General features: G+C 42.4%; 1 protein-coding gene across 1 annotated transcript in view; it reads right to left on the bottom strand.

Annotated features, from left to right (window-relative positions):
• Nucleotides 1-7,758: 7,758 nt before the first annotated feature.
• The window catches only part of FAM83A (family with sequence similarity 83 member A), a 38,430-nt gene continuing 24,308 nt past the window's right edge, over nt 7,759-21,880 (bottom strand). The window contains exon 4 of the mRNA XM_018562227.1: nt 7,759-8,350. Coding sequence (XP_018417729.1) covers nt 7,789-8,350 — 562 coding nt within the window. The 3' untranslated portion in view covers nt 7,759-7,788. The remainder of the gene's footprint in view (nt 8,351-21,880) is intronic.

Here is a 21,880-nt window from a genome sequence, read left to right as displayed (position 1 = left end):
CAAAAGTGTGCTGTGAAGACTAGGCTTTACGATGGGAGACAATTGAACCTCAGAAGCCTGCAGAGGTCTGCAGGTTTGGTCTTCCTTCTAAGATGGAAGGAACCCATGAGAAAGACCTTAGACCTCTATATTTTGTAAACTGTCATTTTTCATTCTTATAATTGTGTGTTATTTCACTGCTAATGTCAAGAGTTTTAAACCACTTTAATAATTAGTTTCCTTGGGGTCATTGCAAATTAATTTGAGATGAACAGTTCCAGGCAATTACAGATCTCTTCAAGAACTGGTCATTAAATTCTGAGATTAAGCACCATAGCACTACAATGTTGGCAGTGGTGAGATTCTTAATTTCAGGTCCTGAGATCAAGCATCAAGCCCAAGCACTACGCATGCGTTCTGCTTCTTGATGGCCTCCCACTTTTCTTCTGATTGTCACATCTATATTGGCTGGATTTACCTCGCCAGCGGTCTAATGGTCCACAAATTATGTCTTGAACTGATGGTTAAGAAAGGCCATTTTACGTTGGGTGCACACAGTTTTTCTATGGACAGCACTGATTTGTTATTGTGAACTGTAAGCTGAAGTTGGAACAAAAATGCTTTGAAACCAATAAAACTGTGGCCTTGCCCTTCCAACCACATCCGTTCAGTGTTTTTATTGGTTGGGTGTATTTTATTCATACAGATTTTGGGCTATTATGCCTCTGCTTGTCAAGGGTCAAGTATTTTTTTGCTTAGCATAAAAACAAAAATGGGTTGGCAACTCTTGCCCTTGTACTGACAGCTACAGATACAAGTATATCTGGTCTGTAATATTTACTGTCAGTGTTAATTTATGCTCGATCTAGATGGAAAAAAGTAGAGGCGGTTTGTGTTTAGTTTGTAGGCAGTAGTTACTGCACATACGGTAGCAGCAGAGCAGGAAGCAGGAAAGGCCTCCGAAACTCATCTCTGCGCTCTGATAAGCATGACCTGAACCAGAAAAAAGTCGTTCTTCAAGACAGATAAAATAAAGATAATATCAACAAAAAATGAAATGTAACTCCACTATTTGGATAAAAATGAAAACCTTAACTTGACAAATGAACATGTCATCATATATACAGCATTTACCCATTCTGGAGTGTTCTCGTACTGCTCCAAGATATTTTCCAGCCCAGCATATCATATTAGTAATGGCCTGGGGGCAGATGTCTTCCCCTGCTTGTTACACCCGTGTGCACCAGTTCTGTAATTATCCAGCTGCCTACCATCTTCAGTCCACTAACTTGTCCCTTAACTTTGTCCTGCATCACAAAGCTCCTTAAAACGCTCACATACAAAGGAGTGTGTGTTCCTCAAAGGAGTAGCCAACTGAAACAGTTCCTCTTTGTACCCAACTATCTGCAAGTTTTTTTTTGTTTTGGAAGGATGGGGAAGGATTAAAACATCTTACAGGATTGTACAGTTATAGCCATTAGATTCCTTTGTGCTCACCAATATAGCTAGTGTGCTAAATATTTCCAATGGGCATGGACATCAATAAAAAGGAGAGCGAGGAAGGCTGAGAACCTCTGTCAGCTTCCTGTTGCTGTCTTTGTCTCCCTGGGAAGATCCACCCCTTCTGTTTGGTCTCCAAGGCAGAAAATTAGATGACCTTTCAACAATGGGAACACAGATGACAATAAAAGCCTGAGGTTCTAACCGTTGGCTATGCTAACCAAATCCAAAAAAATAAGTTTTGGCTTTAGTTAGGCTTTAAAAGTATCACCAGAACAAAAACAGGTAGAGACCTGCAGGAGCCCGCTCCAGTCCAGAATCTTCTCTGGTGCTGGTCACGCCTGTGCAGATATTCCCCATAAATTTGAGTGGGACTGTACTACTACACTAGAGATGGTAGGCGTACGGCCCCCATTCAGGTCTACAAAGCCCCACTGTGGCCATTGGAGAATACTTTGGGCTTGGGCAGGATTACGAAGGAGAAGGCCACCAATCGCAAACAACAGGTAAGTAAGCAATTGAGTGGAGGATGCCTAGGTTAGGTTAGATAAGGAGGATATGGAGGGTGGGCAGATATTTTTTATGATTGTGAACTTGTACTTTAAGGATTGGTAGAAGAACTGGGTAAAAATCCTACACCAATTTCTCAGTGTTGCTTTAGAATTTACAAAGTATTTAGAAGCCTAGATCATTAGTAACAACAACCTGTTTCAAAGAAGGCTAATCGAGGTGTTATGTCTAATGTTCTAGGCTATCATGTGTTCATCTCTAAAGGGAGTTCTGTTTCATACAAGACTAATCATAGGCCCTATGTCTAATCTTCTAGGCCATCAGACATGAGGCCATCACTAAAGGGAGCTCTGTTTCAAGGGAGGTTAATCATAGGTCCTATGTTCAATCCTCTAGGGCCCAAAGTCTAGGCCATCAGACATGTGGCCATCACTGAAGATAACACAGGGCATCATTTTCTCCAAGAAATGAAAATATTTCAGCCTTTTTAATTACACTTTATCTATCCTCTCCAGTAAGACTGTAAACTTTGTTTTATGGCAGCATTTAAGTCCGGGTTCCCTTGACCATTCTGTTTTGATACACACTGGAGTGAATGACAAATCCTATATGAAGTTTTTGTGATTATAGTTCTGTTTACTGAGAGATATCTCATAGGGCTGTTTGACATCAGTTTGTATTTAAGTAACCTAAAGATGACTGTACAATATAAACACTGTCACCGTGTCACATTCCATAGACGATACGCAATGTTCATAGCAAAGACAGAAATGGAAATTCACTCAAAGGTACCTATTGCTTTGCCTAAAAGAACATGATCATGCTCATCCACACATCTGATATACTGTATATGGGGAATGAGAGAACCTTTCACAGTTTTCAATAAATATCATGAGGAAAGTAGACACAGGGCAGCTGTTTCTTGTTAAATTTCCCTAAAGCCCAGTTGTAGCCTAAGCTATTACAAATTAGGCAGGCAAGTCAGGCAGCAAAAATATATATTTTTAATAATCTTGCCCTTTTACAGTATTCATCCACTACACCAGGGGTAGGCAAACTCCGGCTCTTCAGCTGTGGTGCAGCTACAAATCCCATTAGGTATTGCAAGACTCTGACAGCCATTTTACATTTCTTTTATTTTTCCGCTGTCTGTGTTTTCTTCTTGTGAAAAACATGCAAAAAAAAGAGGCTAAAGTGGGGCTGTTTTTTGGCACAAGAGCTGGTCCGGGATAGGTCAAAATAGTTCCTGTTGAAACTATTGAAAGCCAATTGCATTTTTAAAAAAACACGAAAAACACCTTAATTTTGCCTTCCCAAATGACTCCAATGCATTTAGCCCAAATTTCCCAATTTCTGCTAAACTTTTGAGGAAATTGTAACTCTCAGTTTCACTCATCCAAGACCCAGGCTGCAAGGGGCCTCAACTACAGTCAAGGTTGAGCCTTACCCCTGGCTCCAAGACACCTCACCTGTTATTAAATTGTCAAATGACAAAACTCCAGCGGACAGTAGAGCATTTTGCAGTTAAATGGAGTCAATTATGTAATTGGCATAATAAGGAAGTATTAGTAAGTTCTATCCCAGTAAAGAAGTACTCCTACTTCCCTATTATGACAGTGATCTGTCCCGCATGGGCACCCACTTACTCCCTTCTAATCTTATCACCAGAATCCTTGAGAGATGTAAGACTATGTTCGGTGTTTCAGCTTACAAACTTAGACATGACTCTTTGGTGTGACCTTCTACTTTAACTGACCAACAGTTACCTTCCAAGGCAGGTTTAAATCTAACTGGTCAGTGTCGGCCATTACAGACATTTCCCTATAAAGATGCGGTGATAAATAAACCCCAGTTACAAGTTCACAGTCCTTCTAAACAGTCAGCAGTGAGATCTCCCCATATCCTCCAGTGATGCCCTTCTCTGTACCATAGAGTCTCACTTCTACAGCATTCTCTGTCAGGTACAATAAATACAACACGGTGTTACTTACCTGGAAACTTACTTCCAGGTCTTCTTGATATCAGTCTTTGAGTTACAATCTAAATGATTTGCGTTCTATAAATTTTCTAACAACTCATCTACATCTTCAATGACTTAATGTTCCCCTGCCCATAAAAATAACACCAAATATGATTTTTATACAATATGTACATTTTATTTATAATCAGTCAGTGCAGTTATTCAATATTCATCTTTTATTACAATTACAGAGCTGTACACTACATAGTACATCACCAGGAGGACCGCTATCATACTCTCCTTATGTGTAAACCTGAGTTTCGTCCATTCAGTGCAAAGCAACAATTCCACTTAACTGCTGCCGCCAAACCCCCCTCCCCACCCAGCTTTACTTTAAACCCAGCCCCCTGCTTAGTTTGGCCCCCACGCATGCAGTGACATTATTGTTACTTCAAGATAAGAAGAGCATGTTACTTACTCCCCTTCCATCCATTGTACAGCTCTGCATACCTGTGCAATCAATTGCCAGACAAAGCTCTGACACTTGGGGGCATGCAGTCCTCAACCGTGTGTAAGCTCCAACCACAGGGAACTGAAGGGTACACATGGCTTTTTTTTACTTCACTTCCAGGGGCCAGCGCAGCAGTGGGTGAGCAAAGGAAAGGACAATATATGCACCTGTTGCATATATGTTCAATATATGCAACAGGTGCATATATTGTCCTTTCCTTTGCTCACTTGTTGCTTTGCTCTGATCAAACCTAGCCAAACGTTATCATATATATCAAAATGGGTGCATTGAGCTATCTGCTTGTTCTCAACTGTTTTACTCTCTGGTGCTCTAGCGCAACTCTCTGTGACTTTTTCTCCAACTTGGCAGATGGCAAAATACAAAAATTGATAGTCCTCTTCCCAAACATCCATAGAAAATGGAATGGCCAACACACCGTGCTTGGTAGCACTCATTAGAGATACCCTGCATGGACAGGTAGTGGGTACACAGTGGTTGGTAGCACTCAGTAGCGATACCCTGTTTGGACAGGTAGTCACCTAGTTGGGTACACGATGGTTGGTAGCACTCAGTAGAGATACCCTGTATGGACAGGTAGTCACCTAGTTGGGTACACGATGGTTGGTAGCACTCAGTAGAGATACCCTGCATGGACAGGTAGTCACCTAGCTGGGTATACGGTGGTTGGCAGCACTCAGTAGAGATACCCTGCATGGACAGGTAGTCACCAAGCTGGGTACACAGTGGTTGGCAGCACTCAGTAGAGATACCCTGCATGGACAGGTAGTCACCAAGCTGGGTACACAGTGGTTGGCAGCACTCAGTAGACATATTCTGCATGGACAGGTAGTTACATAGTTGGGTACACGGAGGTTGGTAGCACTCAGTAGAGATATTCTGCATGAACAGGTAATCACCTAGTTGGGTACACGGAGGTTGGTAGCACTCAGTAGAGATATTCTGCATGGACAGGTAGTCACCTAGTTGGGTACACGGAGGTTGGTAGCACTTAGTAGAGATATTCTGCATGGACAGGTAGTCACCTAGTTGGGTACACGGAGGTTGGTAGCACTCAGTAGAGATATTCATCATGGACAGGTAGTCACCTTGTCCTTGCAAGTCGTATGGTTATTGGGTACACCACTTATAACTATCAGCCCTTGTGTGGTGACCTTTGACCATCAACAGCCTATAATAAGATAACATCACACAAGAGGAATGACATGATCCAGAACACTGACTTAGAAAAAAACACAAAAACATTTTATGCCGACAAATGGAAGCAAATAAACAAATGTGTGTTATGGAAAAAAAAAAAAGAAGGTAACTTTACTAGTCATTTCACAATACTCCCTGATCCCATTGTATGAATACTTCCAGCATCTAATAACAATACACAGTATTCACTACATTTTCAAGTTTCAAGAGCAACTCCAGATAACTGGTATAAATCAATCTGTTAACTGCTTAAACTGTCTGGGAACATTTGCACCAGTGCTGAAGGGGAATATATAGTGTTTTGGGGTTTTCTTTTTTTATGTTAAGGTCTAAAAAAATAAAATGTTTAAATCTTTTCACTAACATAGGGAATTAATATTATGTGTTTACTACTTGTTACCAAGTTGAAGTGTGGTGCTAAAGGCTGGAACTGAAGGTTTTACTACTATGCTGTGAATAGTCAGAATAGTTGGTGTCGTTTTTTTTCACCTTCTCCTGTTACGATCTATTCACAATACACACACAGATAAATGAGTTAGAAGAGAGACACACTCTAGTCTCTAGAGTGCCAAACCAGCTGCTGTTAAACTTGATGTACTCCCATCAAAACTCAATACAATGTTCAACATGCAGTGATTGTAGTCCACATACATTATGTCTCTCATTAAGCCCTGATGAAGGGGGTCTGTTTTAAACCCCCAAAACATGTTGGTTACTCTACTTGAATGTCCCCTGCGCCCTGACCCTAATGGAATAAAGTTGTATGGATTCAATTGGTGTTGCACTTTAATTCCTACATCCACTGTGTACCTTCTAGTCCCTGGCTACTGCCTCAAAACAGACTTGCATGAAGTTAGAGGCAATTCTTATTAGATAGCCCAATATGCCTTGTAGCCTACATGTAATAAAAGCACCCAGTAAGGAGTAGAGGGGGCAGCTCTTGACTTCTGCAATAAGTGATGGAAGACGTTTTGAAGGTGCTCATTTGTAATTCAGGTTGCCACCTTTTGATATCTTTTTTTGTTTGTTATCTGTTTGGCAGGATAGACACTCGGTGGCTATTTTACATCTATGGGTAATCCTGGACAGACATTTAAAATGTAAAGAGTATGGAGTAAACACCACAAGGTAATGGCTACTACCCTCATTAGTCAGGAAGCCCTCATAGGTGTATCTCCACGCATATTAATGGGGCCTGGTTTCTAAGCTATAGAAACAGGGACACCGGCACTCCAAATGCAGATCAGATTCGTCTATTTATTGACATAGTTCAGTATTTCACACTGGTGCAATGTTTCAGGGTCTCGCAGTATCCCCATTCCTTAGGCAAAACATGTGACATGTTTTGCCTAAGGAAGGGGATTCTGCGAGAACCCGAAACATTGCACCAGTGTGATATGCTGCATCTACGTCAATAAATAGACGAATTTGATCTGCATTTGGAGTGCCGGTGTCCCTGTTTCTATACATGTACATAACAGTTGCTATCCACAGCACCCAACCAATTCTTATGGAACTAGCGGTCAGAAGTGTGATGGGTTCATGGACTCTGGTTTCTAAGCTAGACACCAAGTCCCTGTCCAATGAGGGTTCCTTATTGACCCCTGAGACACATTAATTGGACAGGGGTATAGCATTTGGGCAGAGCTTCGGCCATGAAAGTCAGGCCCCGGTAACAAAGTATCACCAAATTTAAGGGAGGTTCACAGAGGATGTTCCTCTGACAAAGAAAGATAATAGCAGGAGCCTCGTGGCTTCCACTCTTCCTCAGGACTTTTATTTATAAGAGATGGAAATGGCTGACAGTTGGGATTTTGTTTTTACATTCTGTAATAATTGGAAAAGGCAGCGAACAAAGCAGGAGTTTGTAGCAGCACGGGTCATTGTACGGGCCCCTGTTCAGTAGGGTGATGTATGACATTGGGAAAATGCTACCCAATTATTGTTCATGTTTGGTGTTCTCTTTTTTTTATAGAAACATTTTTTCACTTAATAGAAACATTTTATGTTTTACATTTTTGATACGTATCTATTTTTTATTTCACAACTGGAGCTTGTAGTCATTCAGTGCATATTTTTGTACCAGTGCATATCAAAGTTACTGCATGCTTTAGGTCATTGTTGGTTTAGAAAACAATCTCCACCCTTGGGTAAACCTGGAACTCAGAAAGTCTTCTCTGCGGGTCCTGAATGAGCGGTAGATGTTGTTGTTATTGTTGAACAGGTGGGTCGGAGACTCAGGTTGGTAGTTCCTCTGGAAGTAATTTGATTGGTAGTTTGTCGGTGTTGTGGGGCTTCGAAGAGAAGGGTAGCCATGGAAGGAATTAATTCTCTGAAGGGGGGATTGTACAGGAGATTGGACCGGAGATTGAACCGGAGTGCTGTATGTAGGAGATGCTGGGGCTTGTGATGTATGGGAGACACTGGTGGCCGAGGACCCGCTAAGTGGTTCTGAGGTCGTGTTTTTACTCTCCTGGGTGCTGCTCTCCGACATTGCCCCTTTCTCGCTTTCTTGTTTCAGGACCGGCGCCATTGGAGCTGGGGACTTCAAGCCCATCACAGGCTTGGATGTGGCATAGATATGTCTAAACTCCTCATCAAACAACTCAACCACATGTCCGGAGAACTTGCACAAAAAGTTTCTGTGGACTTGCCCGGAAAGCCATGTGAAGCTGGAAACACAAGAGAAGTATTGTTAATAGGTATAACATTGATTTATAGACCATCCCAAGACAACGAGACATTTCTGAACAAGTCCATACAGAAGGTCATTAATATATCTCATCTGTTACAATAGTCAAAATTCCTTTTTGTCATCATGGATAGATTTTTATCTTACTAGAAAGTTTTGCAAGTTTTTTTCTGTGTGCTCCTCTCTGCCTTTTCAAAATGTAAAAGACCACTACAATGAGAAACCAAAAGGTTTAGCAGGTTGCCCAGCCCCCCAGAAAGGCACCAATAAGAGGAAAAACTGCAAAAGAAATACAGGCTTCCATTTACCAATATCAAGTCCTAAGAAATCCAAAAATTTACCTGAGCAATTTAATCTGATCATATAATTAAAAAAAACACCACATAAACTTTTCAGTGAGAACAACATATCAAAATAGGCAGCAGATCCAAAGATGTAGGTAGTTAAAAGAGTTGTAAAGTACCAGTACAGAAGCCATGACCAAGTTGCTGAGTGGTCTTCAGCTAGTCCCTGTGTGCCCTGTACTCTGTCCCAGTATCCTGATTTCCTGTGTATGAACCCGGCTTGTGGCCAATTGACTCCGCTTTCTCCTTTCTTACGTTTCCTGACCCTGCTTCTCCTGGTCTGGGATTCGGTACCTCAAGATTTGGCTCCCCTTGTATGACCTAACTTGAACCTGACTTCCCTCCTGGTCTGTCACTTATTGGATCGCTCCATCAGTACTCTGAGCAACCACATCCAGCCAGTGCTCCATTGGCCACCACTTCAAACTCGCTCCCATGATGGACTACAATCTCATGTTTAGTTTACTAACTTGTATTGTGATTGTAGTCCATCATGGGAGTGAGCTTGGAGAGGTGACTACTTTATAACACACACAGGGACCATGGAGAACAAAAGTATCCCCCTCCAGAAGGAAGGACAGTGTCAGCACCAATTCAGAGATGATTGGAGGATCTACAGCAGAGTGATACACAAATAAGATACATTTTTGTTAATAATTAGGGTATTTGGGTCATCTGGAGTTTATTGTCACTTTAATATACGCAATAATTTTTTTTTTGGCCATGGTTACATTTTAATTTGCTTCAACAGTTTCCTGTGTAACCTCTAAGCCAGGGGCACCCACAATTTTTCATCTGGAGATCTACTTTTCAAATGATGAGCTCAATGAGATTTACCAACGAAAAAACACCTGCGTTCAGGGGCGGGAGGGGCAGTGGCGGTGCATTGACTTGCGGTGCCATTCACGTCAATGCACCGCCACGTCCCCTCCCGCCCCTGAATGCAGGGAGTCGGCCGCCTTACATTCCAGTGCGTCCTAGAGGCACCGGCGTCCTGTCCTCCTAGGGGTCTAAACAGCCCCCTGATATTTGCCTTTTAAAATAGAAAAAGAAATTGAGGACACAAAGTCCTCATTCTCTTTTTCTGCAGCCTCTTTTCTAAATGAATGGGAAGCACAGAGGCTTCCATTCATTCAGAAAATATTTTACTATCATCCAATTTCTGAATGGGGAGGAGCCTCTGTACAGAGTGCTTCTCCCCATTGAGAAATTCATGAATGAACAGGAAGTGATGTAAATCACATCCTGTTCATTTATAACTGGGGGACACATAGTACTATGTAAAACAGTAGAAAGGTATCATGGCACACTCACAAACCAACATGTAAAACAACTTGTCTCACCGCGCCAAGAGGTGCCTTGGCGCGGCTGTGTGGCTTTCTAGGCCGAGCGTCTTTCTCTCTCTCCTCACCGCTCGGCCTTAGTTCTGTGACAGCGGCTCCCTCCTCCGCCGCGGGCTGCAGCGCTTCTTTCACTTCTCAGATCCCCACTGCATACAGATGGGGAGAGCACCGGGGATCCAGAGAAGCACCACGGGCAGGAGGAGAGGCCATCACGATCTACCACTGATTGCTACGCGATCGACTGGTAGATCGCGATCGACCTCATGGACACCCCTGCTCTAAGCTTTGAGCCTTCTTGTCCACACTGACATTACTAAATGGCTCCACCTGAATACTTTCTTACATAACCTCACTCTGACCACAAGCAACACACAGGAGACAAAGTCATTAACAAAATGTCAAGTTTGGCACCAGGGATTCCAAGTAAATTGTGTAATGTTCTTTTATTTCTGCAGATCTCCTAATACTTCAAAACAAAGAAAAAAAAAATGTTTTCTCAGCAAGAAGATGACAGCAGCCCCTACGCTGATGGCGACTCTGCAAACACTGACTACCGAAAGCAAGAATGCAGCGCGGGAGGAAGACTTCCTGACAGCGATTGGTAATTATGAACAAGTAGAGACACAGACAGCTGGAGTTCGGATTATCCTATTGACACTACAGTTGGCTTTTGCATCAATTCCCCCTTGAGGGTAAGCAACATCATTATTCCCCTAGTACATTTATTGACGAAAAGGCATGACGAGGCTGGAGCTGCCCACACTAGCACTGGGACCCCGAGGCTGGAGCTGCCCACTCTAGCACTGGGACCCTGAGGCTGGAACTACCCACACCAGCACTGGGATCCTGATGCTGGAGCCGCCCACACTAGCACTGGGACCCTGATGCTGGAGCTGCCCACACTAGCACTGGGACCCTGAGGCTGGAGCCGCCCACTCTAGCACTGGGACCCTGAGGCTGGAGCTGCCCACACTAACACTGGGACCCTGAGGCTGGAGGTGCCCACACTAGCACTGGGACCCTGTAGCTGCCCACACTAGCACTGGGTCCCCGAGGCTGGAGCTGCCCACACTAGCACTGGGACCCTGAGGCTGGAGCTGCCCACACTAGCACTGGGTCCCCGAGGCTGGAGCTGCCCACACTAGCACTGGGACCCCGAGGCTGCAGCTGCCCACACTAGCACTGGGACCCCGAGGCTGGAGCTGCCCACACTAGCACTGGGACCCTGAGGCTGGAGAGGGTCACCCATCAGCACAGTTTTTATAGGGAATGTGAATATATAAGAGCTAAAAAAAAAAATTTTAAATCAATGTTTTTTCATTTTTTCAGTCAGGTAAATATTGCATATGAATATTTAATGTTTGCATTTCCAACCAACAGGTGGAGCTACAGGGGCTTTTCACATGTTTGTCTGTCAATTCTACAGATTATCTTCTCCTCTCGTCAACGTAGAGGAGAGGTGATCTGTAGTCCACAGAGGGGATGGGAACAATGCTTACTGATAACAATGCGGTAGAGGCAGAGAGCACAGGAAGTTATCAGCTCACAGGATTTCTGGCAGGATCAACAGTTCTCTTTGCACATATCGATCAGATATAACAAAACTTTCTCAATGGTATATTTAACAGACCAAAAGGGACAGAATAAGAGAAGTTTATTGCTATCGTATACATATCGTTGCTCTGTTAACATTGTCGTTGACAGAGCTCAATAGATCAAGCTCAAATTTATACATGAAATTGAATGTTACAGAAGAACCCCGGGCAGAAATTTTATAAATCCTTGCAGTGGGGCTAACCCCTCCCACCCCCTCCCTTCTCCTTGTTTTTGCCTAGGGTAAAAAAGTTATACTCACCTGATCCCCAGAGCCGGCAGCAGGCAGCACTTCTTCCAGGCTCTCTCCTCTACATGTCCCCCTTAGTGTCCTCATATATTATACACTGTGTATTGGATGTGATGTCTCAGGGACCTTAGACCACTGCAGCGGAGGGAGAGAGACGATCCAGGGACTGTTCCAAGTGCAAGCAGGCTCAGGTAATTTTTTTTTTTTGACCCTAGCTAAAAATTGAGCAGTTAACCCTTGCAGTGCAGGGGTTAATACAATTTAAGCCCAGAGTTCACAGTCATACAGCTTTCAGTCATCAACAAAGCATTTGAAGATCACAAGATCCAGCAAGAACATGAGCTTTTTTTTAAAAATACATTTTTAATAACTATTTATGGACCTTTTTTCTTTTGGCTATAAAAAAAAAACAAAAAACAGGCAACATTTTTTTTTTTTAGTTTTCTTTGTTATTTTTAAATCACATCATGTATGAGCACTGACCCTGATCATGCATGATGAACCAAAAAAGCATAACAAAAAACAAGTTAAAAACAAGTAAAAAATCAATGTCATTGCATTTATTTGCTTATCTTAATAGATTTTGTTGCTATTTGAGGTTTTTTTTAAACACTAGAAAAAGACAAAAGCTGAATGAACTCTGCTGCCTGGGCTGCGTGTTGTCTGCTCCCTACACCTGTGTGCATACATTAGAAGTGCTTTTGTGTACCAGTGACAGATAAGAATGACAGCTGTACAGGCAGCACCCAGTCCTGGCACCAAGGCTTCTGCTTAGATCCAAAATACACATTCTACAGAGGAACCAGAGCCAAAATAAATTATTCTATTCCTGAAGGGGGAGAGGGGGGGGGAGAGAGAGACATGAGAGAGAGAGATGAGAGGATGAGAGAGAGAGAGATGAGAGGATGAGAGAGAGGGAGAGAGATGAGAGAAAGAGGGAGGGGGAGACATGAGTGGATGAGAGAGAGATGAGAGGATGAGAGAGAGGGAGAGAGAGAGAGATGAGAGAAAGAGGGAGGGGGAGAGAGCGAATAAAACTATTGTTACATCCTGAATCTCCCTTGTATCCATTCTCTAACATATTGTACAGTGAACATTACGTGACACCAAAACAAAATAATGATGCCAATTTCTTGGATAAAAAAAAAAAAAAAAATTAGGTGGAAAACATTGATGTTGCATAATGTTATGTTGGGACTTGTTGGTTAAGGAATGGGGAGCTAAAGCAGAATTCATTCTATGCATTATGCTTGTCTCCAGATGCCAAGCATACAAAATGACATGTTTTTATAACTTGGAGCTCCTCACCTTAATGAGAGATGCAATTTGCTGGCATATAATCACCCAGCATGGGGTCAAAAACAAATCAATTTTTTTTTGCCAGGCACAAATTCTGCTACACACTGAAAAGGGCAGACAGACAAGTGTGTAATAGACCTGAAACAGGACACAGGAAGAGGAAATCACAGATATCTCTGTGGACTACAGAACACCTCTGCTATATGTTATGGAGAAGAAAGAAAAAAAGAAAGAAAGAAAGAAAGAAAGAAAGAAAGAAAGAAAGAAAGAAAGAAAGAAAGAATGATGGTCTCTGACAAGTCCGGTCCCTTTCTCTAGCGTTCCCATCACTGAAATAACCATCCTGCCCTAATATTGTGACAGCTTAATTACGGTGTTAAGCTATAGATAGATGAAGTGAATGATTGGAACACCCTAATGCAATAGTTGCTTGGTATGTAGGTCTTCTCCTGCCATCCGTTCTCACTGAGCTGAGCACATGCACAATAGGTGCAGTTTTCATGTCTAGTTGGTGATTTTCCAGCTGTCAGAGAGCAAACAGCCAAAAGGCACGGGTCCAATCACACATACATATGATGGTAAAATAAGCGCCCTTTTCCATCAGAAGATGGAATGAGAAGTTGGCGTGATCAAAAAGTCCATTCTAGAGGTGAGTATTTACTGCTGCAAGAGGTCATGGGATAATTGCCATAGTCAAAAACAAATCAATTTTTTTTTGCCAGGCACAAATTCTGCTACACACTGAAAAGGGCAGACAGACAAGTGTGTAATAGACCTGAAACAGGACACAGGAAGAGGAAATCACAGATATCTCTGTGGACTACAGAACACCTCTGCTATATGTTATGGAGAAGAAAGAAAAAAAGAAAGAAAGAAAGAAAGAAAGAAAGAAAGAAAGAAAGAAAGAAAGAAAGAAAGAATGATGGTCTCTGACAAGTCCGGTCCCTTTCTCTAGCGTTCCCATCACTGAAATAACCATCCTGCCCTAATATTGTGACAGCTTAATTACGGTGTTAAGCTATAGATAGATGAAGTGAATGATTGGAACACCCTAATGCAATAGTTGCTTGGTATGTAGGTCTTCTCCTGCCATCCGTTCTCACTGAGCTGAGCACATGCACAATAGGTGCAGTTTTCATGTCTAGTTGGTGATTTTCCAGCTGTCAGAGAGCAAACAGCCAAAAGGCACGGGTCCAATCACACATACATATGATGGTAAAATAAGCGCCCTTTTCCATCAGAAGATGGAATGAGAAGTTGGCGTGATCAAAAAGTCCATTCTAGAGGTGAGTATTTACTGCTGCAAGAGGTCATGGGATAATTGCCATAGTGGCCAATGCTGTCTGAGTGTATGAGCGAGTTTGGGGTGGAGGAGCTTGACTGGCCTGCACAGAGTCCTGACCTCAACCCGATAGAACACCTTTGGGATGAATTAGAGGGGAGACTGCGAGCCCGGCCTTCTCATCCAACATCAGTACCTGACCTCACAAATGGTCAAACATTCCCATAGACACACTCCTAAACCTTGTGGACGCCTTCCCAGGAGAGCTGAAGATGTTATAGCGGCAAAGGGCAGGCCAACTCAATAGTGAACCCTACGGACTAATATTGGGATGCCATTAAAGTTCATGTGCGTGTAAAGGCCGGAGTCCCAATACTTTTGGCAATATAGTGTATATATAACCCACAAGGGACATGGGACCACCCGCCCAATCAGCTGCGGACCAGGGTACTCTCTGTCCCACAGCTGCACATAAACAAAGGGGGCGGTATGCGTATGCTGATGTCATTGACCTTACATGGCCATATTAGGTCAATGTCGTGGACCAAATGTAGCCATATAAGGTCAATTACATCACAGCATCCCACCCCTTTTGTGCAGGTGGGGAGTTCCTGATTGGGCGGCAGTGGAAGGAACTTCCTTCATGGTTTAGAGGAGCTCAGGTCAGTCCAGGCCTGCGCTCCTTCCTTATTTATTGGTATGTTCAGGACTAAACTTATTTTTGCTGTTTTCAAGTGCATATCCAGCCATCTTTGTATATAGTGGGGAAGGGTTGGAACTCTGGTTGGGTTTTTACTGCTATCCAGGGCTCCATTAGTGAGATTTCCACTCCCTTCCTGCCCGCAAACAAAGTTTTAGCAGATAGGAAGTCCAGAGAACTCTCTGACAGGAACATAGGGAGCAATACGTTTTTTTGCTTGACATATGAGGTAAATATAAAATGTTGTATATTTCACATTAGTTACCTGCAAGAAATAGGTGATACAACTTGGCAAGAGCCCGATCCTTCTATGGCTGTGTTATGAAAAGCCTGCACACATACCATCCAAAGCTAATGCTGAATCCAAAACATCCAAAGCCTAACGACTCAGAGGAGGAACAAATCCCCACTCAGTCTTCTAACAGACACATGACCAAATGGCTTAGTCACTTCTATCAAGGCTGCCAAGAAGCACGCTGGAAATGTTTGCACAAAACATGCAGAGTACTATAAAAATACAAAAAACACACAAAAACTTTTTTTTTAAATCGAATGCCCTCTCTCTTCTTTCAGCTTTTTGCACATAAGAAAAAACAAACTAAAATTTTTAAGCTATTTAGGCCATTTCTTTGGCTAAAAACACTTCAAATAAATACACAAAAGACACATGGGGAAAGGCCCCTTTTTTTTTTCATTTTTAGTTTGTTATTTTTAAATTACATGAACAGGATCTCGCATGATGAAAAAAAAAATAACAAAAATAAATAACCAACAAAAGCTACAGCTCGCGGTATACTGAGACTGTATACATTACTGTCGAGATCCACCCAGCTGCGTGAGTGACAGCTGGCTCAGCCTATCTAGAGGCAGAGCCAGCTGTACCCGCCCCCTCCCCCGTCCGTTCCGCCAGTCAGGGCTGGAGGATCGGACAGGGGAGGGGGGGAATCCCTGCAGGGAGCCGTGAGTGACAGTCACGGCTCTCTGCAGGGACATGATCGAGAAGTGAGCGAGCGACGGTATGTGTTCGGTCACTTCCCAATCTATTGAGCCGACATGTGACAGTTTCATTGTCATACCTCGGCTCGAAAATTACTCATCCTCATAGTTCTCCTTCAAGTTTTGTCAATTCATCCTCCAATTTAGCTGTCATCTAATCACATCCGAATTCATTGAGATTGCTCACTTTTGCTAGTAGTTACCTGACCCATTCACACTGATCATGACTAACATCTGAAGCTGCCCATACACCTTACGATTATCAGCTGATTTTCGTATGCAATCGCGTTTTCGTCCGATATTCGCAAGGTTGATGGGCAGTGTACAACCGCAAATACTGTACAATCCATCGACGTTTGACTTTTCAGCAGGTTACAAAACTTCTGTCTAATCATACGATATTCGCAAGGTTGCTGGCGTTTCCATACGTCAAATTTTGTAAGGTTAACACTGCTCATGCGTAAACGAAAATCTGTGCCGTCAATTCCCGGAATTCGTCCAGGTGCTTTTTTTTTAACTACCGCTAACTGAACCTTGTGATAATCGGGGCAGGATGGGGCCGTCGTACGACGGTTCGATCATCGGACAAAAAGTTTTGTCCGATGATCGCAAGGGGTATGGGCAGCTTGATACTATAAAGACCAAAGCTGAATGAACTCTGCTGCCTGGGCTCCGTGTTGTCTGCTCCCTACACCTGTGTGCATACAGGTGAAACTCGAATAATTAGAATATCGTGCAAAGTTCATTTATTTCACTAATGCAACTTAAAAGGTGAAACTAATATACGAGATAGACTCATTACATGCAAAGCAAGATAGTTCAAGCCGTGATTTGTCATCATTGTGATGATTATGGCTTACAGCTCATGAAAACCCCAAGAACCCCAAATCCACAACCTCAAAAAAGTAGATTATTACATGCAATCAATAAAACAAGGATTGTACATAGAACAATATCGGACCTCTGAAAAGTACAAGCATGCATATGTACTCAGTACTTGGTTTGGGCCCCTTTTGCAGCACTTACTGCCATTACTTTTGCACGATATTCTAATTATTCGAGTTTCACCTGTACATTGGAAGTAGTTTTGTACAAGAGTGATAGATAATAACAGCTGTACAGGCAGCACCCAGTCCAGGCACCGAGGCTTCTACTTTGATCCAAAATACACATTCTACAGAGGAACCAGAGCCAAAATAAATTCTTCTATTCCGTGACAGCATTAATGTAAATCAACACACAGAAGAATAAATCAAATGTGAATGAAATCAAATTAAACTTATACTAAAGATGAAAAGAGGGAAACAAATTGAGAGTTAATAATGTCCTTTAGACTAGAATATAAAATAATGTGTAAACAGGTTTATATATAGGAGGTGACGGAATCAGCGACGTGGGATTAATAGATTGTTACACTCTGTATGTCCCTTATATAATTTCTCTCACGTATTGTACACTGAACATTACGTGACACCAACACAAGATAATTACGACAATTTCTTGGATAAAAGAACATTCGGGTGGAAAACAATTATGTGTAAAATGTTATGTTGGGACTTGTTGGTTAAGGGAGTTGGGGGGTGAAGCCTTTCTTGTTATATTTGTGGAATTCATTTTATGCATTAGGCTTGTCTCCAGATGCCAAACATACAAAATTACTGGTTTCAGAAGCTGGAGATCTTCGCAGCAAAAGGAAAATGTAAAGAAAATGGAACTGTACTCCAGAAGATGTCATGTAATATACGCCCAGCATGGAATGCAAACCTTTCAGAGGAATGGAAAAGGTTTAAACATGGAGATGGAGGACCAAAGCTATGAGACAAGGCTAGTAAATCTAAACATGTTTACACTATAAGTGAGGAGATTATGGGGGGACATAATTTGGATGTACAAGATGTTCTATGGTAATAGCAACATCCGCCATAAACATTTTACTATAAACTCCATAACAAGGACTAGAGGCCACCACCTAAAATTGGTGGAGAAAAGATTTAAGTACAAGGTGCGTAGAGGCTTCTTTTCAGTTAGCGTGGTTAGGGTCTGGAACTCGCTGCCACAAGCAGTGGTATCAGCTGAGAGTGTTGAATCATTCAAAAAGAATTTGGACAATTTCCCCAGAGACTGCAACATACAGGGGTACAGGTACTCTTAAAAACAAGAACACACAGGGACTCGTACACATGCATACACATGCAGAATCACATACATACAGCCAATAGGTTGAACTTGATGGACCTGTGTCTTTATTCAACCTCAAATACTATGTAACTATGCTGATACATTTTTTTAATGGTCATTTAAAATGAAAAATAAGATGAAAATAAATACAGCTTTTACTATTATCGGCTGGAACAAAGGGGGCATTGGGGGCATTTACCATACAATGGCTGCAGAAGAGTGAAAAAAGCTCAGTGGGCAGAGCTGGGGGTGGGTTTAGAACCCCTGTCAGCTTTTTCATATATAATTCATATACAGGTATTCCTCACTTAACGACCGAGTTCCGTTCCTGCGACCAGGTCGTTAAACGAATTGGTCGTTAAAGGAGAACTATGAGGCGAGTGCTTTTCACGCACCTCATAGTTCTAGCCGACCTGTGACAATGAGACTGTCACAGGTCCGCTCAGTAGATCGGGAGGTGAGCGAACACATATAGATGACAGTATAAAAGGATCTGATATTAAGAATGTAACTGGATAACGGTGTCATTCTAAAGTATTATGAAGGTAATAGAAGTAGAAGAGTAGGGAGGAAGGAAGGAGAGAAGAATAAGAAGGGAGAAGACAGGAAAGTGGTTTTAGAAAAAATATGCTCAGTCAAAGACAATAAAGGTGATATTGAAGTCAGAGGGTAAACTACCTATCATCGGATGTATTCCAGGATGTATTTGCAGAGAATTTTATCCAAGCATCCCATCTACAATGGAATCGTCGTTGGGTATTTGGCCTATATGCAATAAGTTTCTCATATTTACAGTGTGAGGAGACTTTACGTAGAACTTCCTCCAATATATATTTGTTATTTTAGTGATTTAGTGATTTGCACAGCATTCCCACCACAAGATGGAACCGAGAAGCATAGGATTGCCGCGTGAATGGCATTTGCACAGGGTATGGCTGGGCAGAAGATTTATAAATCGGCCCCAGAGGTTACTAGCGTATAGGAAATAGTCAATGTTGTATTTCTCTTTTCTATATGTCCTTACTTTCCAACCCACATGATGTGTATGCGTATCTAATAGACTCCAACCAGGAGTCCAACCAGTTCTTTGACGAGAAGAATAAAACTGATGGTCTGTGAAGGTTCTCATTCATCCAGGTCATGGTATAGCTAGTAGTAGTAGTAGGCACATTCAACTTGACTTGTTCTAAAATGTTGAAAAACTTTTTCAGTTCATTGTTCATTCAGTGCTTTCAAGACTGTGAGCTAGACATCATTTGGCATGTCCAGAGTCTGGCTCTTCAACTCTCTAGACTTGGTATACTGTTCCCTAAAAGAGAGGCAGGTGGACCTAACCAACCCAAGGTCCATCATGGTCCAACCCAACGGCAGTAGTGAAGGGCTCCCACATTTATGGTCATTGATTGGTCCATCTCATCACCTCCATCTATCCTTCACTATCCAAGTCAATCAAAATATATAACTTACTGCCCCGAGCTTTACAATTATACCTTGTTCATTTTGGAGGCCATTTATCTCTGTCATGAAGAAGTTCTCAGATAACCAGTTTTTGTAAACTGTAAGCTACAGCCCCGGGATCTAAGCGAGAGAGAAGAATGCAACTGACAGGATTCCCGTGTATTTCTCAGGTGTTGACATCAGCTCTGCTGACCCCTCTGAAGCATACGATCAGAAAATGATCGTCCAAATTATGTAACGTCATTCTCTGAAACGAGGAGAAGTATCCCTGAAGATGTGACAGCTGGAGGAGCATTGTAGCTTTAAACGGGAGAGAAGGACTCCAGAACATAAAAACAAAGCAGCTAAATAAAAACCCCAAAGCAGGAAGGAGATCGGAGAACGGTTGCAGCCTTCTAAAGCAGACGTAGAAGAATTGAAGTGTATCCATAGCCAAAGGTTTAATTCCAGTTTTGGACAGAATAAGGAAGGGTTAGAAGTTAGAACCCCTGGGGATTTTTAATTAGGTCTGTTTCTGCTAGGAAACCTGAGACAGGAAGTAATCCAAAATTGTACAGTTGTTACCAGAACAAGAGTTGAGGGGAAATCCAGTTTCTGTGACAACTAAGAGGGGAATTCCCTTCACTTTGTAATTTTTTTTAGCTTCCTGTTGCATTTCTAGGACAGGAAGAGAAGTAAAATCTGAACTCTGGGAAAGTAAAAAAAAAAACTTACCCTTGCTGTGAGGTTACCCACTAAGTGCTTGTTTTGTCTAGGGGGGCTCAAGTAAACCTGTATTACTGACCTGATCCTCAGTCCCACCAGGCCACTAGACCATTCCCCACAGCCTCTTCTCCCTGGGCTCCAGCAGTGTAAGGACTACTAATGTCATCATGTCCTATCCAGGTCCATTGACCTGCACTAGAGGTGACGATGGGACATTCCACAGCTGGAGTGAATTGGTAGAGCTGAGCACCATGGGGCCAAGGATCAGGTAAGTAACACAGCTTTATTTGAGCCCCCTAGACAAAACGATCTGTGGGGGGTGGCTCCACTGCAAGTGTAAGGTTTTTTTTGTTGCCTGGAGTTCTTCTTTAATGACCAAAGATGACAAAAATAAATAGGGCTTTTACCCTTCCCTACTCTATCCAAGACAAAACACAAAAATTAACCTGCCATTGGAAGACTCTGATTTTGAAGAAATAGTGTTGAGAATAAAACGGTATGAAAGCAGCAGTCTCTCTGCAGCGGCCCCCTGCTGAGTCACAGCTAGAAAGATGCAATCAGAAGGTAATGGGGGTGTTTCTGACTGGAGAGCTTTAGTTATGACTCAGAGCTCTAGCTCTGTGCTGGACCACTACAGAGAGACCACTGCTTACACGCAGAGCACAGTGGCCCTTTTGTGCAGCCTGCTGCCTGTGGAATATGAGTGGGTGCTCAGGAGCAATTTAACTATTAAGTCCAGTGAGTGACTTCACATGTAAGCTTTGTGCACACAATCTAATGTCTCTGCTTGATTTAAGCTGCAGTTAGGTTTTAATGTCCTTTATCCACTCTCAGACTCTGTTGTGTGCAATCACTATACAGTCATTACACAATCGCTCTGGGTACACTTTGTACACAATAATATTTTCAGTAGACATCTCACAAACCCAGATCATTCCAGATGATTCCAGCAAAACCTGATTAAGCAACATTAAAGGTGAAATTTCACAGCTTTTCCTAAATTACACCTTCACACGCCGATGTTACACCATACCGTCATTATATCCATTAGGGAACCTTAATCCGTCTCTCTAGGGCAGGCGTTCTAGTGATTATAGGATGCTAAGGTGTCATTTTTTTTTCTGGATCAGGATAAAAATGTATCTCAAATACCTGACTGGAGGACATCAATTATAAAGGGGTTTCAGAGAGTTAATTGTGGAACATTTTCCATTAGCTTTAAAGTTGAACTCCATACTAAGCAAATATTGTCTACACAGAAGAGTCATATACAGTAGGGATGCACCGATATATATCGGTCGCCGAAACATATCAGCCAAATGGCACTTTTGGCTAAAGTGGATGCGGGTGGGCGTCTTCAGA

This window comes from Nanorana parkeri, unplaced genomic scaffold, assembly GCF_000935625.1.
Source record: "Nanorana parkeri isolate BGI_ZX_2015 unplaced genomic scaffold, ASM93562v1 scaffold566, whole genome shotgun sequence".
In the NCBI taxonomy this organism is placed as follows: Eukaryota; Metazoa; Chordata; class Amphibia; order Anura; family Dicroglossidae; genus Nanorana; species Nanorana parkeri.
Note: the sequence above shows the minus strand (reverse complement) of the source record. Positions and strands in the feature narration are given on the sequence as shown.